Consider the following 15,633-nt stretch of genomic DNA (forward strand, 5'->3'; position numbering starts at 1 on the left):
TGCCTTTAGTTTATTATGGCAAGACATTAACATGGGAAACATGTGGCTTCACTTTCCATGCTGCCCTCCTCACAAACATTAAAAAGGACGGATTTGGATAAAGAAGGAAATCAGGCTCTTTACTCAGCAACCAGAGGGGAGGGAAATTTGCTGTTTCCCATTCTAACTCCTAAAACTTCCTATCGTTACCAAATCTTTAATGTGGAGCAATTTGAGTTTCTCCTCTAGTTTCAAAGATAAACGCAAGGGAGATTTCAATTTGGATTACTCAGAGGAGGACTGGAATTGAACTGGGAAGTCCTTAGAGATGCTTGGGAAAAGCAAAACCTCCCTCCTTGTGCACCACATTACTGCTCACCAGTGAAGAGGAAGACTACTTTTCTCTCGTCGTGGCATAAACGAACGATGCAAATACAGTTGAAGGTAGAAGTGGGAGAAGGATTGATTATCCTGAGGTAATAAATATCACCGATACAGCCCACTTACTTTATTAAGTGGCATGGAAAGGACAGGAAAAAGGTTTCAAAGGAACAAGAGCTCTATAAACACTCCTCTCCTGCTGGTAAGACGCCAAATGAATGGTGCACCTCTCAGCGGGGATGTTTATCTGGTGCATCAGCTCAGATTTTCTAGGTATTCGTAAATAAACCTCAACATGCTTCTTGATCAGTGCCACTGCCTAGTAGTCCATTATTAACTATCACTAAGGTACATGGTGGATTTTTTAAGAAGCTAGGGGTACTCTGCACATACAAAATAGGACATTATGTCTGGGTTTGGTGCTTGCTGTAGTCCTTCAAACACACAGCCCTCTAGATTCTAAGACAGCAGCTGCGCACATGAGCGACCGTATTTCTGGAAGGCAGGATGTCTTCCAACATGGAAGCTGTATTTAATGGCAGCTTTATAATATGAAGTTTCCAAAAGCACTCCCAATGACGCTAACAAGAACTCATGCATTCAAGATCCCACCCAAGAGACCCATGGGCCATGTTGTCTGAAGACAACTGGAGCACCTTCATGCTTCAGGCAACACAGAGCGTAAGCCATGGCACAGCCAAGATCGCCTGTCAGACTTAGGGAGGGTGCTGAGAAGGTACAGTGCTCTGCCACAAAGCCTCTATGCCACCATCTACTGCACATGACATTGGCACCTTAGTTCACAATCTGGCCAAGATTTTCAAGATTCATTTACTGTCAACCAAAAAAAATCCACTGTCATCCTGTTGCTGCGATGATCCACTTACCACACAAACGCAACGGCACGAGGAGACAACACTGCTGAATGGGATGAAGCCCTTGGGATTTAGAAGCTCTGTTAACATTTGCACTGTGTGCTCCGAGCCCGTGGAGCACAAGGCGCAGTAAGGAGGACTCACCCGTTTGGTGTAGTCCATCGCCTTCAGGATGGAGAGGTTCAGCGTCTCCAGCGAGGCCAAGACGTCTTCATAGTCTCCCATATGGTCAGCAAAATAGTCTGGGAAAACCAAAAGGGACATGATGGGAGCTGTTGACGTAACTTAACGCTTCAAGGCTACGTGACACAGCAAGGTCTATTTATTGGTGGAAAGAAAAACTTGAGAGGGTGGTTTCAGGTATATTTTTATATTCTATATCCTGAGCCAAAGTCACAGCTTGTCCTGCAGGGATGGAAAGTGGTGCAATTCCGATGAAGTTTGGGACCATTGTAAAAAAGAGATGTAAGGCACAGTAGCTCCCACTGAAAATAACTTAGCAGGTGCTTTATTTCCATGCCCACTTCTGCATTTGGCCATATCTTGGCTCTCTCCCGCCTATTGCCAACACGGAGGGTGAAGTCTCAAAAGAAATCCCCTTTCCATTCCCTTGACAGTCTTTACTCAAAGCATCCAAACACCTGCCAGGTTCACCCCAATTTATACGAGCTGAGAATGGCCTTACATCTGTCCCTACATTCCCATCACATTTGCACCTCAGCCCACAATCTTCAGAGAGCAAACCAGGCCTCAAAAGGAAGAGAAGAGAGCTGCAAGCTGGGTCCAAAAGCCCATGTTCTCCACGGAGAGAGGGAGTCCACGCTTTCTCCGTGCCACCCTCATCCCTCCTGCAGGAGGGGTGATCCATGCCAGGCTGCACCACAGCTCCGGCAGCGGCCAAATGCAATCCCAGCCGCTCTTCACTGATGTAAAATACAGCCAAAATCGGGGTGTCCCCACGCGGCCGATGGCTCCGTGACACATACGAGCCTCGGTGCGGTTTCATGGATGAGCTACGGAGTCTTGAAATTCGCTGTTCACAACGGAAACAGCAAGAAGCGAAGCGCAGCGGCGAGGCGTGCAGTGAGTTTGCAGCGTAGATGTGAAGTTACCCGGTTCCTGGGTGATTGACACAGACTCCAGCTAAAAGCTGTTCCTAAAAAGCCGCTGGCGCCGTTCCTCAGCGCTAAGACATGAAGCTTCACACCGAGGTGACATCTCTGCGGAATGCAACAAGACATAAACTCCAGGAAACAATCCTGCTAATTAGGTTCTCTTGGCTTAATTAGAAGTGCCTATAGCTATTTACAGCCCTAGAACATATCCAAGGGGAAGAAGATTTTGGCAGAAACCGGAATGTCACAGCACTGATTGACAGCAGCTGTTTGCTGTTCCACGACAAGCCAAACAGCTTATTCTCACTGCAGCGTGTTTATTTGTGTTATTCTTAATACTTTACTTGGGAAAGAAAAACTGAGTAGATCTTAAAGGTAAAGACTTTTTGTAAGTCCTGAAATGAAAAGCTGGACCCATACATTTCAGGAGAAATGAGCTGCCGTAGGCAGAGCACAGCCCTCGAGACTGACCAAGGAGCACCTCGGAGGAGAACGGCGTTGGCTTACCCAAAGTATTCAGTTCTACTGGTTTAGCCTTATTTATTCACATGAACATCTGAGGTCAGCTCTTCCTATCCTATACGGCTCTTGCGCATGGCTCCTACACATCTGCAGAGAGCAATGGGATCAGCGCTCAGGAGATGAGCATCACTGCAACCCAGGGCTGGTGTGGGAGGAGGTGGGTGCCCCCCACCCACCTCTCCCCAGCAAAGCCGTCACCCACCACCCCGATAGTCTGCAACGGGTCAACGTGCATCTCCTGTTTGTAGCGTACACCTCAGTTCGCTGGACAGCTTGTTCCGTTGCACGCAATGTCTGCGTTTCATTAAACTGAAAGGTGGCAGGTACAATTTGGTAGCTGTGCTCGCATTTTCTGGGTGTATTAAGTGCTCCCAGCTATGACTGGGAGCTCCTCTGGGGGCAAGGAGCTACACAACCCTGTTTAAGTCAGTCTCGGTGCTGGTGATTGTTGCATTCATTGGCAGGAAAAAAACCTAGAACTTTATAAGATGCTACTGGATATGGATTAAGCCATATCAAATTTCTCATTTAAGCTGCAGGGCTCAAGAAATCCTTTTTAAGATGCTTTCAGTGTCTTACGACACACAACCCATTTCAAGAGAAAGATTCACAGCTTCCATTTTGCCAAAATGAGGTTTTACGTTTAAACTAATACTTAGCAGAGTAGCAAGCAAATAAGAAATTGCAGGCAAGGGCAGGTGTTCAGCAGATAACGGATCTAGGCAGGGTCTCGCGCTGATCGAGCCTTCCTCCGGCATCCCACGGGAGGTGATGGGTTTATCTCCCTCCTCGCCTGGCAGCTTCACCTCCGGGAGAAGCAGCGAGGTGGGATCACGCTGGGTGACAGCCGTGTGATTTTCTGTTTTTATCTGATGGAGACTGATGGAGAAAGCAGGGTGGGGTCAAGACCCCCTGTATTTCTTGGAAAAGTTGATGGTACAAGCTGTGGGGTTTTGGTTTCTTGGGTCGGCTGGCAAGGAGAAAGGAGCAATGGGAACAAGCCCATCATATCATCAGCAAACCAAAAGGATTTTATGAAAGGTTTCTTGCATACCACAGCAACAACAAGAGGGAATAACCAGCTGCAAGGTTGCTGCCTTTGCTGCGGGCTGGAATACTCAAAATGCTGCGGTGAGAAAGGCAGGGTGTGGGCAGGGCTTGAGTACACGGGGAGGAGAGGGACCCTGGGCAATGTCCTGGTGCAGGCAGACCCGCAGGCTGCGATGGACGGAGAGGTCTTAGAAGTATCGGGAATAACGAGGAACCGCCTGGTGCTGGCAGCACAGCCCGCTCTCAGCCAGACCTCTGAAGGCTGTAATTAGTGGCAAAGTGATGAAGGTAAATGGTGAAGACCTGCCATGGTGGCTTTATATGTTCTTCTGCATCCTGGCACAAGAGGGGAGGAGAAGAGAGAGATGAGCCCTCGGCAAGGCCACACACCTCTGTCTCCCCATCTCCTCCCAAAAAGCTGGGGCGCAGGAAGCGTTTCCCAATACCAAGTGTCCATGGAAAAATACAGCCAAGGGAGCAGCAGGAGCCCCGTGCACGAGTCACCTCCCATCGAGGCAAAGCCCTTCAGAAATCCCCAGCAGGAAATATTTGCTTTCTGATCAAGGTGTGGGACAAAACATTACCAGAGATTTTCTTTTCAGGCTTTAATTTCTGCAAGCCGTGGGAGGTGCAGCAGAGGTGCTGTACGCCTTAGGCAGCCTGCTGGGAAACACGAAGGTTTGCCTAAGGAGAAACGTTACGGGTATTGCAGAGGGATACTGGTTTATTGAACTTCAGAGCGGAGCTGGAAGCCATGACATTGCCAGAAATTAAAATCCGGCTTGTTATTGAATGGGAGCCAGGTGCTCCGCTCAGCTCTGACCCTGTTTGTGTTGCAAGAAAATGAAGAAAAGTTTTGCCAATTTTCCTGTGGAATAAGGGGCGAAGCAGCAGAAGTGCTGAGACCCCCCAGCCCCGCAGCCGCCACGGCACCACTTTGTAACTGGTTTCATGCATCCTTCAAAGGCACACGTGCACGTAACGATTGCTTTCGCCCCAAGAGAGGGACCTCACTCACCGCACAGCTCCTTGGTGTCCACGTTGCTGGAAGAGGGGGAGGATGAGGCAGGAGCGGAAGCAGGGAAAAAAAGAGAGAGAAAGATGATTTTAATGTAAAGGACAGACGAAGGCTACAGTTAGGATTTCTGCAGGCTTAACCCCAGCTACCCACCTGCAACGTCACCCGCCCACTCAGCATCCCCCAGCCAGCCGCGGGGACAGCCTAAGGAGAGGGCAACGGTTGGTGCCACTCAGGGCATCCCCACACCTCTGCATCTTCAGCATCTGCGCAGCGGGGATGGCTTCACATGTTATTTTGGATATTCCCTGGGGGGGAAGTGGGGACATGTGCATCCCCCCGAGGGTGGATCTGCGGCTACGGGGGACCCGGCACAGCAACTCCTCTGCCTTCCTCCCGAATATCCACCCTGGCAACACCCCGGTGAGGCACCCGATGGGGCACAGGAATGTGTTTGTTCCCATTTGCTCAGAATAAAAATTTGCAAAATTTACTTTTCTAGATGGATCAATTCTCCCGATTCTGCCCCTGCGAAGCACCCACGGGGCTGCGCACAGTTCCCGCCCGCAGCTCCCTCCGGACAACACTGCACAATTTTCTTAATACATGAACATTCAGCTTACGTAACGGCATCTCAACAGACAACCTGCTCGGGAAATAAAGATTGCTGCTAATCTCTTTGTGCCTCAGATTCCCACACAATTATTAGTCCAAGCACTGGAATGATCTCTTAATAGAATTACAATTTATCAATCCATTTACGTCCTGGAAAGCTATTTCTTTAACAAAATTCATCCCTGCTCTGTCTGACCCGTCAACATAAGTGGATTAGGTAAAGAGATGTTTTCAATACCGCTTTCCTAAGCGACATCCTCCCGCAGCGCTGCCCCGGACCCCAAAATCCTCCCGACCGCTTGCCGTGCCCTGACCGACAGGTCTGCTCCCAGCCCGCAGGACCCGGGCTCTTCCCCATCTCCTTGACCTGAAGCTTTCGCCTGCTGCTGGCCCTCTCTTGGGATGAGATATCCTTCTGAAGGGATGATGCATGGTGGGAAAGCGTTCTTCACTACCAAGGTCACGCTTGAACCCTATCGTCGAGGACTGATCAATCCTCCTGGTCAAAGGGAAGGGGTTTGAAAGGGCAAATCTGGTGAATCAACAAATGGTTACAGGGCTGGTGCCACAGCCAGGGGTTCGGCTACTTAGACCATGGGACTCACTTTGAGAAACCTGGTCTACTGGGGGCTGCCGGGGTCCATCTGTCAGAGGGGAAGAGCATTTTCAGTCACAGCCTTGCCAAGCTGGTGAAGAGGGCTTTAAAGTAAAGTTGCCGGGGAAGGGGAACCTCAATCCATCCTACTCCTACCAGTTTGATGTCAGGGCCAGCCATAGATGCCCAGAGCCTGGAGAAGGATCACAGGTCAGCAGGAGAGCACCTGAAGAGCAGCACAAAGGAACTCCAGCCAGTAAGTCAGCTTCGTCGGGGGCCCAACGGAATGCCTCTATGGAAACGCACATAGCATGGGGCATAAACAAGAGGAGTCAGAGACGTGCGCGCCTGCAGGGCTACAATCTTACTGGCATCTCAGAGACGTGGTGGGATGGCTTCTAGACTGGAGTGTTGGAATGGAAGGATACAGGTTCTTTAGGAAGGATGGGCAGGGGAGACGAGGAGGGGGTGTTGCCCTCTATGTCAATGACCAGCTGGAGTGCATGGAGCTCCGCCTGGGGGTGGATGAGGAGCTGACCGAGAGCTTATGGGTCAGGATTAAAGGGAGGGCAGGGACAGGTGACATTACGGTGGGGGTCTGCTACAGGCCACCCAATCAGGAAGACCAAGTGGATGAGGCCCTCTACAGACAGATAGGAGCAGCCTCATGTTCACAAGCCCTGGTCCTCATGGGGGACTTCAATCACCCTGATATCTGTTGGAGGGACAACACAGCAGGGCAGGAGCAATCCGAGAGGTTCCTTCTCCAAGTGATAGAGGAGCCAATGAGGAGATGTGCTGTGCTAGACCTTGTTCTCACCAACAAGGAGGGGCTGGTGGCAAATGTGAAGCTCAAGGGCAGGCTTGGCTGCAGTGACCATGAAATGGTGGAGTTCAAGATCCTTAGGGCAGTGAGGAGGGCGCACAGCAAGCTCACTACCCTGGACTTCAGGAGAGCAGGCTTTGGCCTCTTCAGGAATCTGCTTGGTAGAGTGCCATGGGACAAAGCCCTGGAAGGAAGAGGGGCCCAAGAAAGATGGTTAATATTCAAGGATCACCTCCTCCAAGCTGAGGAGCAATGCATCCCAACAAAGAGGAAGTCAGGCAAAAAAAACAGGAAGCCTGCCTGGATGAACAAGGAGCTCCTGGACACACTCAAACACAAAAAGGAAGCCTACAGAGGGTGGAAGCAAGGACAGGTGGCCTGGGAGGAATATAGAGAAATTGTCCGAGCAGCCAGGGATCAGGTTAGGCAAGCTAAAGCCCTGATAGAATTAAATCTGGCCAGGGACATCAAGGGCAACACAAAAAGCTTCTATAGGTACGTTGGTGATAAAAGGAAGACTAGGGAAAATGTGGGCCGTCTCGGGAAGGAAATGGGAGACCTGGTTACCTGGGATATGGAGAAGGCTGAGGTACTCAATTACTTTTTTGCCTCAGTCTTCACCAGCAAGTGCTCAAGCCTCACCGCCCAAGTCACAGAAGGCAAAGGCAGGGACTGGGAGAATGAAGAGCCGCCCACTGTAGGAGAAGATCAGCTTTGAGACTATCTAAGGAACCTGAAGGTGCACAAGTCCATGGGACTTGATGAGATGCATCCACAGGTCCTGAGGGAACTGGCAGATGAAGTTGCTAAGCCACTATCCATCATATTTGAGAAGTTGTGGCAGTCCGGTGAAGTTCCCACTGACTGGAAAAGGGGAAACATAACCCCCATTTTTAAAAAGGAAAAAAAGGAAGACCCGGGGAACTACAGGCCAGTCAGTCTCACCTCTGTGCCTGGCAAGATCATGGAGCAGATCCTCCTGGAAACTATGCTAAGGCACATGGAAAATAAGGAGGTGATTGGTAACAGCCAACATGGTTCCACTAAGGGCAAATCGTGCCTGACAAATTTGGTGGCCTTCTACGATGGAGTTACAGCATTGGTGGATAAGGAAGAGCCACTGGTGTCATCTACCTGGACTTGTGCAAAGCATTTGACACTGTCCTGCACGACATCCTTGTCTCTAAACTGGAGAGACATGGATTTGACGGATAGACCACTCGGTGGATAAGGAATTGGCTGGATGGTCACACTCAAAGAGTTGCTCGATGTCCAAGTGGAGAGTGGCATTCCTCAGGGCTTGGTATTGGGACTGGCGCTGTTTAACACCTTTGTCGGTGACATGGACAGTGGGATTGAGTGACGCTCAGCAAGTCTGCTGATGACACCAAGCTGGGTGGTGCGTTCGACATGCTGGGGGAAGGGATGCCATCCAGAGGGACCTTGACAGGCTTGAGAGGTGGGCCTGTGCGAACCTCAAAGTTCAACAAGGCCAAGTACAAGGTCCTGCCCCTGGGTTGGAGCAATCCCAAGCACAAATACAGGCTGGGCAGAGAATGGATGGAGAGCAGCCTGAGGAGAAGGACTTGGGGGTGTTGGTTGATAAGAAACTAAACATGACTCAGCAACGTGCAGCCCAGAAAGCCAACTGTATCCTGGGCTGCATCAAAAGAAACATGACCAGCAGATCGAGGGAGGTGATTCTCCCCCTCTACTCCACTCTCGTGAGACCCCACCTGGAGTACTGCATTCAGCTTTGGGGCTCCCAACATAAGAAGGACACGGACCTGTTGGAGTGAGTCCAGAGGAGGGCCACGAAGATGATCAGGGGGCTGGAGCATGTCTCCTATGAAGACAGGCTGAGAGAGTTGAAGTTGTTCAGCCTGGAGAAGAGAAGGCTCCGGGGAGACCTTATAGCAGCCTCCCAGTACCTGAAGGGGGCCTGCAAGAAAGCTGGAGAGGGACTTTTTACAAGGGCATGTAGTGATAGGACAATGGGTAATGTCTTTAAAGTGAAAGAGGGTAGACTTACATTAGATATAAGGAAGAAATTCTTCACTCTGAGGGTGGTGAGGCACTGGAACAGGTTGCCCAGAGAAGCTGTAGATGCCCCATCACTGGAAGTGTTCAAGGTCAGGTTGGATGGGGCTTTGAGCAACCTGGTCTAGTGGAAGGCATCCCTTCCAACCCAAACCATCCTGTGATTCACGACACAAAGCGCGGTGCCTCTGCAGCAAGCTGAAGTACCCAGGAAAATCTCATCTCTGCTGAAATCTTTTGCCATCTTCTGCAGCAGGCTCAGACCCCCTGTGAGCAGAGCAGCCTCGCTGGGCTGTGCGTGGCAGCGGGACGGGCACAGGCTGCATTTCCCACTCAAACAGCATTATCAAAAGTGTTTCTACTTTAGCAGAGAGATTAATATAGGAGATTTTTTCTTTCTATTTAGGCTCTGCCTGAGAAGATGCAAGTCCCTGCAGCCTGGGGACCCTGCTGGCCTCTCCCTAGATGCATTTCACCCCTAGGCACGTCAGCCAGGTGCACTACAGCTAAGCAGAAACACGTGTGTGCTGGTAATATCTGGGGAGGAAATTCCCCAAATTCACAGTGCCACCCGTGCCCAGGTTCTCCCCAAAAGCAGAGCCCCAGGTGATGGTACTGGGGACCCCTTCACCACTGCTCCTGAGCTGTGGGACCCGCCGGGCGCTGGAGGCAAACAGGAACATCTCGATCCCGTGAGATGCTGCCAGAAAGGTGCCACCCGACCTGTCTCATGCTGTAAAAGCACACTGAATCACACACCCTTTTGGGTAACTGATGTCTGTCACGGTATAAAAAAAGTCATCTCTCGTCTCAGACACCTTCGTGGTGCAGGACACACGGCGCGGCAGCTGCTGGCAGCAAACGCGCTGGCACAAGCTTCAGCCGGAGGTGCGGGCGGCACGTGCATCTCTCTGCAAAATGAGCATTTGCACTACTTTATCTTAATTCCCTCGGAGATTTATCATCTTTCTCAAACCCTGGAATTACTTCACTGCTTCCTACAAACCCCCCCGGGGATGCTGCAAGCTCTATTTCCCTAACTTGACGTTCTCATGCCCAAATCCACTGAATAAGCAGATCCGAAATACTACCCGAAAGAGCCGACTCCTGACCGAACAGTCCACAGCACTTTGGCAGCATGTGATTGCTAACACGGAGCCTCAGCAATTCACAGGCAGAGAGAGAAAATTCAGGTGGGGGAAGAAACCCAGAAGATGCATTTCCAACACCGGCACAGCCCCATGCCCACCCGAGGACCACGCTCGGTCCTTCATCAAAGCTCTCGCCAGCGCAGAGCCTGGGAAGTCACCCGATACTCTCAGGCACATGCACAGGAGTAGTTTTTATACCACCATCACCCACAAAGTGCTTACATAATATTTTTCAAAAGCCATTTAGTGTTTATAAACACCTACTGAAGTGGTTATGGGTTTGCAGCTAGGGCACGTTACTGAGGAAATAATCTATTATTGTATTCTACGTGGGTTTGCATTGTAATAATTGATCTGCTGCTGCCAAAAGTGGTCTTTTATTTCCTCACATCCTGCCATCATATTATTTAACTTAATTGTGCTTGAATGTTAACTTGGCTGAGAAGCTGCTCTTAATTTTAAGCCATCTTGCATTAAGAATAAGCCTGATTAAAGAAATCACTGAAGTCATAAGCTGATTTAATAAAAAATGTGATAACATTCAGATGAAAATTTGTAAGAAGTCAATGGATACTTGAGCACGGCCCATAGCATTTCCTAGGATGTTTCCAGCCCGCAGGAGCGTGCCGTCGGGAACATCGCTGACACGCAGCCACATCCCCATCGGTGTCACAGGGGGTTTTGCCGCCCAACGCGGGCGCTGCGCAGATGAACACACAACGCAAGGGATGTGCAACGCCCAGCTACAAAACAATTTACAAGCTGCTCTGGTTGTTTAATGCTTTAGTAACTAACCACCCCAGGGGCTACGCCAGTTGGATTTTTTATGATGCAAATATTCAGGATCTGGGTTTCAATGGGATGTGGCGGCTCCCCACGAATACCCTCACCGTCCCTAACCTTTCACCCCAGCGCTGCCCTACAGAGGATATTTTTGGAGCGGTCACATATCACAAAGCCCTTCGACATGAAAACATTTAGGTGAGCATTAGTTACCAATTTTTTTTCAGCTGCCAAATATTCAACATTCCCATAAACTACAATAAACTAAAAAGAAAAATCACAACAAGTTGTTCTCATTTTTTCAGGGGGAAAAAAAAATATTTTCAGCTACCAGAACACTTGGCTGCGAATTAGCTTTTAATTTTAAGCATTCTTACATTAATAGTATGACTAATTAAAGAACTTATTGAAGCTATAACCCAACTAAGCAGAATATACTGTTCAAGTGAAACTTTAAATGAAGAAATCATTAAAGGCTTCTGTGTTATACAGTTTTTTCTGCATAGTAGAGGCCACATCTATCTGATCTCTTTCCAAAACAAAAGTCTTTCTTTCAAAGTAGAAAAAAAATCAAGAAAATCCACATCTTTTTGGTTTCAGGTCTTTTTCTCTGTTTTCCAACCAATGAAGCAGTAACGTGGAGCAGCACAACCTTGCATCCCCAATCTTGCTGGGGATGTGCACCCTTGGAGGTTACTTTCCAAGGCAAAGATATACTTTGGAGATCCTCCATTTGCCACTTGGGACCTAATTTCTCTGACAGAAATACGAGCCGAACACAAAAGCTCAGCTTTCAACCTAGAGCATCTTCTGAAAAATCAAAGTCCAAGCCATAAACTAATTTGGCCACAAAAAGGACTGTTTATTGCTCACCACCCACCACCATTTAAATACACTGGGATAATTTGACCAGATAAACATATTGGAAATAGGGAAATAGTTTTCCCTGCTGGTTCACATCCAACTATTTCAAAGAAAAAGAAAAGTCCTCAAAGCACCATACTCCTCCCTCGTATGTGGGAGTTTAAAGAGCAACAACCGTGCTGCGAGAGCATCTCCTCAGTGGGCTTAATTAAGTGAATTTGCCCTGAGAGTAATTACTGCCGCACAACCAGCAAGAGGAGGAGGCTGCCCAGAGTAATCGCTCTGCCTCCTGCGAACTCCAGAGAGAAATCCATTTCTCCCCCAAAAACCCCACCCAACATTAAAATGTGAGCGCAGCTTGATGAGCGCCTGAGCTAACGAGGATCCCTGGGAAGTCACCTCTTTGCCCTGCCATGTCCCCGATGGCAGATTATCCAGTGGATGGGCTTTTATCAGAGTTGTCCCTGCACTGACTTTCTGCTGCTTTTTCATCGGTTCAAAGCACTTGAAGCTTTTTTTCTTCTCTACCTGCCTTTCTTGAAACACGTTGCCATTTTTGGGACTTTCTCCCAGGGAAAGGTGGGGTGGCAACACCAGAGGGGACATTGCAGCAGAGTCTCCAACAGCTCAGGGATTACGAGCTCAAGTGAGCATCTCAGCAGCCAGATCTCCGAGTGCGTGCCGGTCCCCCACGGTCTCAGGTCTCAGGTCAGAAGCTCCAGCTACATTGATCCAGATCAGCCCAACACTTTCTTTGAGTGAATCAGCATTTTTCCGCAGGACAAAAAGGGTATTTCTGGAAATTTCCTACCATGATTATTTGCTCTAGCTCTTCATAAGCAAGCCCCGTGTGGTGCAGCGCTGAAAGGGGTTACCCAGAGAGCATCCCAGGAGGTCTTCAGGGCTCAGCATGGCAAAGCCAGGGCTGTCCTGGTCCAGTGCTGGTGACAGTCCCACTACTAGGGACTAGAGCCCTGCAGAGGTCCCTTCCAACCAAAATTGCCATGAGTCTACCACCCAGCATCTCCCCCTCTCTTTCCCAACACCTCCCTGACTCCCTAAGGCAAGGCTGATGGCCTCTGACTTGCTGCTGTTAACGCGTTCCTCCAGGCTTCTCTTCAATTATAGAGAGGAGCAGGAAAGTTCTCTCGGAATGGAAAAGATAAGGTGGAGGAGCAAAGCGTGAAATTCCCTTCTTCAGCTTGCGCTCAGCCAAGGGAAGATGTCCCAGGCTCTCCCAACAGGGCGGCACAATCAAAAACATAATGGGAATTCATAAGTTGCAAATACATCAAAGTCTCATCTTCGCGGCGTATTTCTCATGCAAATAGCTGCCTGGATGTGCTGCTCAAATGCCACTCAAGACCTGATTGGCTTCAGCTGAAGATAATAACCCTTTTACTTGGGCGGATGAAAGGTTTGCATCAGCAGCCACACCACTTAGTTGCTTCACCAGCACAGAAAATGGACGTTTTTCTGAAACCACGTTCTACTTTTATTTCCATCTTCAATTCACAGCTTTGGGTTTGCTTCAAACGAACAAATTATCCTCTAGCATTAGCCACCTGCAAAACTCATTTTCATTTAGGAAAGACTAAAAAACAACATGTGCAGCTGAAAAGTATTATTATATCTGACGATATGCCTTCGAGTCCCAGCAGCAACCGTGTGACATTATCTCAACAACTCAGAACTGGAAAAGGTACATCCAGATGCCCACTAAGAGGTCACAGATGGTCACTCTTGATCATTAGTTTCTGAACTCAGAGAAACGTTTTTACACAAACCCCAGAGTGAGAGAAATTATTTCAGACAGAGCAAGAGAAATACCAAATACTGGATGCCAGCCAGGAGCCAAATAACTTTAATTCTAAAGAACTAAGCAACTTTCCAAGCCCATCATTGTACTCTTCTGGAGAACCCTGCTAATCCTTTCCGAGACCTACCCAAGTACCTCCTTCACCTGCCCACTTGCTTTAACAAGCCCCACTCTTATGGTATAAGGTAAAAAAGGACTTCCAAAATCCGAGGTGCCACATGCAAAGAAACATCATGAACAACATGCCAAGGCTGTCCATGAGCAGAAGTGTATCCAGTCGGCTGCAGCTTCGAATGACAGAGGCAGACAAGTATTCATAATGTATGTCAGTTTTGGCCTTAATTTCTTTTTCTTTTAAATTTTCTTAATTTCATGGCAAGCTGGCAGTCAGGGCTCTGGTGCCCACCTGGCTCTTACTTTAAAGGATGGTCTTCATCTCCTGCCAAATGTCCCTGCTTCCTGCAGGAAATAAATTTCAAATGTGTTTTGCGGTGTGCTTCAGCAGGAATAATTCCAAGGGGCATATACCGGCCCAGGCATACTTGCCCTGCACATGACTCAGTACAACCAATAAATAGAGTGAGCAGCGAGTCTTAAATAACCCCGCAGGTATTTTTCATCCAGCTCTGCTGTTTCCAGCAGGGCAGGGAGTACCACCTCTTTAAATGCCCGGAGCGGATGGAGGAGAGCCCGTTTGCAGGAGCTGATATAGAGTCCACCGTTCCCTCCAGACAGAGGTTTCCCCCAAAATCCACGTTACATGAAACAGGCGCAGTTTTGCAGAGTCCATATGGATCGCCATGTAACTGGGATGATTTACATTAAAACTCCTACAGGGAACAGCTTCCACGGGGCCTCATGAAAGGGAGAGAAATGTGCCTTCTCTAAAGCAAAACTGATAACTTTAGTCTTCCCTCGGCATGTGCTCCATCATCCAGCACTTGGGGAGCACAGTAAGGGGGTCTGAAAGCCCAGCAACGAACCACATCTTTCTCCAAAGCACTGGTACCACAGAGAAGAAAAGACAAAGACAAAGAATCGCCCAGAAACAGAGAGAAACAAAAGGAGAATTTTGTATGAAGTTTTCACATATAGATTTGGTATTACAAAGAGCCTCATCACCTATGGTGCGTGATTGGGATGATAGCAGATTGTAGGTACTCTGGGAGGTAATCTCTTTCCTCCTACTTGCAGGATTTCCATTCACCAGTTTGAAGGCTGAATTCTAGTGTCCCCGAGGATGTTTTGCCCACCTAAACCCAGGGTGCAGCTCCTTCCTGCTCCCTGCACATCCTTCCTCTGGACTTAGGCAGATGATGACCAAGACAGGGATGGTTTTCCTTCTTTTCCACACCGCATGGCCACCGCGGCTAATGCCGCTCAGCAAGACAGAAGGTGAGCAGCAGCGGGGCTGCACAGCAAACCTGCTTTCAGACCCACTGAATATTAATATTTTCATCTTAATATTTTCATATGGCTTCCTCTGTGGCTCCTTGTCTTGATAAGCCATCTGTAGTCTCATTAATACAGACACTGCCCAGATGCAATTTTCAAAGCATGAGCCTACGTTCATTGGAAACGCTAGCGCCCAAAGCTGTGTGCTCTGCACCGTGCGCTTTGCTCCAGAGCACTGGGGCAGCAGAGTCCTCGCTACAAGCCAGTAATACGGAAAACACTGATTTTTCAAGGTGAACTGAACTGATCTTCAATACAAACACGCACAATAAATCTGGCAGGCTCAGGATAAAACATACTCCTCTACTCATCCTGCTTCAAGGCTGATCCCTCCCTATGCAAGAAGTCCCCGTGAAGTTGCTGCAGCGTCACATGGGGAGGCCAGGACGGACCTGCTCTGCTTGCAGAAACACAGAGAGAAACCAGGAGGTCCTGGTGCCCTGCTGAGCACCGGCAGGTAGAGCTCTCACTGCCCAAACCAGACAAAAAGCGTCTCAGATATCCACATCTGGGGGTTCAGCATCACCAAAGAGTCTCCTTTAGGT

General features: G+C 48.9%; 1 protein-coding gene across 1 annotated transcript in view; it reads right to left on the minus strand.

Moving 5' to 3' along the window:
• NECAB2 (N-terminal EF-hand calcium binding protein 2) overlaps positions 1-15,633 on the minus strand; it is a 91,335-nt gene that overhangs the window by 19,192 nt on the left and 56,510 nt on the right. Inside the window, exons 4-5 of the mRNA XM_075161039.1 lie at positions 4,941-4,966; positions 1,380-1,477 (exon numbers count right to left, since the gene is read on the minus strand). Of these exons, the coding sequence (XP_075017140.1) occupies positions 1,380-1,477; positions 4,941-4,966 (124 nt within the window). The remainder of the gene's footprint in view (positions 1-1,379; positions 1,478-4,940; positions 4,967-15,633) is intronic.

Source organism: Calonectris borealis, chromosome 12 (assembly GCF_964195595.1).
Source record: "Calonectris borealis chromosome 12, bCalBor7.hap1.2, whole genome shotgun sequence".
Classification (NCBI taxonomy): domain Eukaryota; kingdom Metazoa; phylum Chordata; class Aves; order Procellariiformes; family Procellariidae; genus Calonectris; species Calonectris borealis.